The sequence below is a fragment of the Aphanomyces invadans genome, assembly GCF_000520115.1.
Source record: "Aphanomyces invadans strain NJM9701 unplaced genomic scaffold supercont1.7, whole genome shotgun sequence".
NCBI lineage: Eukaryota > Oomycota > Saprolegniomycetes > Saprolegniales > Verrucalvaceae > Aphanomyces > Aphanomyces invadans.
In genome coordinates this window covers 498583-499961 of record NW_008580152.1, presented here as the reverse complement: position 1 = coordinate 499961, position 1379 = coordinate 498583, and the positions used below count along the sequence as shown (strand labels likewise).

Sequence of the window (1379 nt, the reverse complement as noted above, 5' to 3'; positions counted from 1 at the left end):
CCCCGCGTGAGAGCCACCAAATTGTATTAAATAAATCTCTAAAAAATCAAATAAAACTAAGGGTCCTACGCCCATTTTCAAATTTCCCGCCATGCACCAAACACGAGAACTGAGCGCGTCAACCAAGTTTGAGATCACCACAGCCCTTCAAAACAATCTGTGCCATGGCAAGCTTCCACGCGGGACTATCAAGGCTATTGCTGCTCGTTTCGACTTGAACCGTGGCACCATACGCACCGTGTGGACTCGCTACAAGAACGGCGTCAGCATGTCTCGAAAACCCGGCCGCGTAGGTCCCAGGACGCGCTACACAGCGGAGGAGATAACTACGCTAATCAAGGACGTACCTCTCCAACAACGCAGCACCCTTCGTGACTTGTCCGAGGCAACGGGAATATCGACGTTCACCCTGAGCCGTGCCCTCAAGAACGGTGTGGTCCACCGTCGCTCATCGCGCCTCAAGCCGTTGCTCACTGAATACAACAAGCGTGAGCGAATCGCATTTTGTGCTGGACATGTGGAACTTACCCGCGATGCCGCGCAAGAGTACATGGCGGGCGTTGCAGAAGGCGGTTCACCGATCGGCGGCCCTGGCGGCAGTCTGAGTGATCCGCTTTTCGGGGTATGTGGGATGTCGTCCATCTGGACGAGAAATGGTTCAACGCCGACAAAGACTGCCGGAAGGCGTACCTTGTTGATGGTGAAAACATGGAATATCGGGCTTGCAAATCAAAGCGGTTCATCGCCAAGGTAATGTCTTTGTGTGCCGTGGCCCGGCCGCGCGACGGCTTTGATGGAAAGATTGGGCTGTGGTCCTTCGTGAAAAGGACGCCGGCCCTGCGAAGATCGCGAAATCGTCTAGCTGGAACATTGGTGACAACGCTTGTCAATGTCGATGGGCCCATGTACCGCGATTACCTTGTCAACAAGGTTGTTGCTGCCATAAAGACCAAGTTTCCCAGCATGAGCAAGCGCGTTGTTCTCCAGCATGACAATACGACGCCCCACGGAAGCATCAACGAGGCGACGCTGGCCCTAATGTCCACCGATGGGTGGCAGTTCGTGGTGCCTCGGCAGCCGCCAAACAGTCCTGACTTTAACGTCTTGGATCTGGGATTCTTTGCATCTATCCAAAGTCTGCAGTACAAAACTATCAGTCGTTCTGTTGACGAGGTCATTGCATCGACCTTGATGGCATTTGAGACTCTTAGTGATGAGAAGTTAGCCAAGGTCTTTTTGACCCTTCAAGCTGTCATGCGGTTGGTACTTGAGCACCGTGGAAACAATAACTTTAAGCTGCCTCGACGTGCAGGCACACTGACGGAGAATTTGTCCTGTTCTGTGTCACTTCTCGTCGCTGCCAGCCTCCACTACCATTA

General features: G+C 53.1%; 1 protein-coding gene across 1 annotated transcript; it reads left to right on the top strand.

Annotated features, from left to right (window-relative positions):
* Positions 1 to 91: 91 nt before the first annotated feature.
* On the top strand, positions 92 to 1321 carry H310_04385 (hypothetical protein; the record flags this gene model as incomplete). Its single annotated transcript, XM_008868711.1, has 3 exons — positions 92 to 622; positions 685 to 1263; positions 1313 to 1321. The coding sequence occupies 3 exons, from the start codon at positions 92 to 94 to the stop codon at positions 1319 to 1321; spliced, it is 1119 nt and encodes a 372-aa protein (XP_008866933.1).
* Positions 1322 to 1379: the final 58 nt, after the last annotated feature.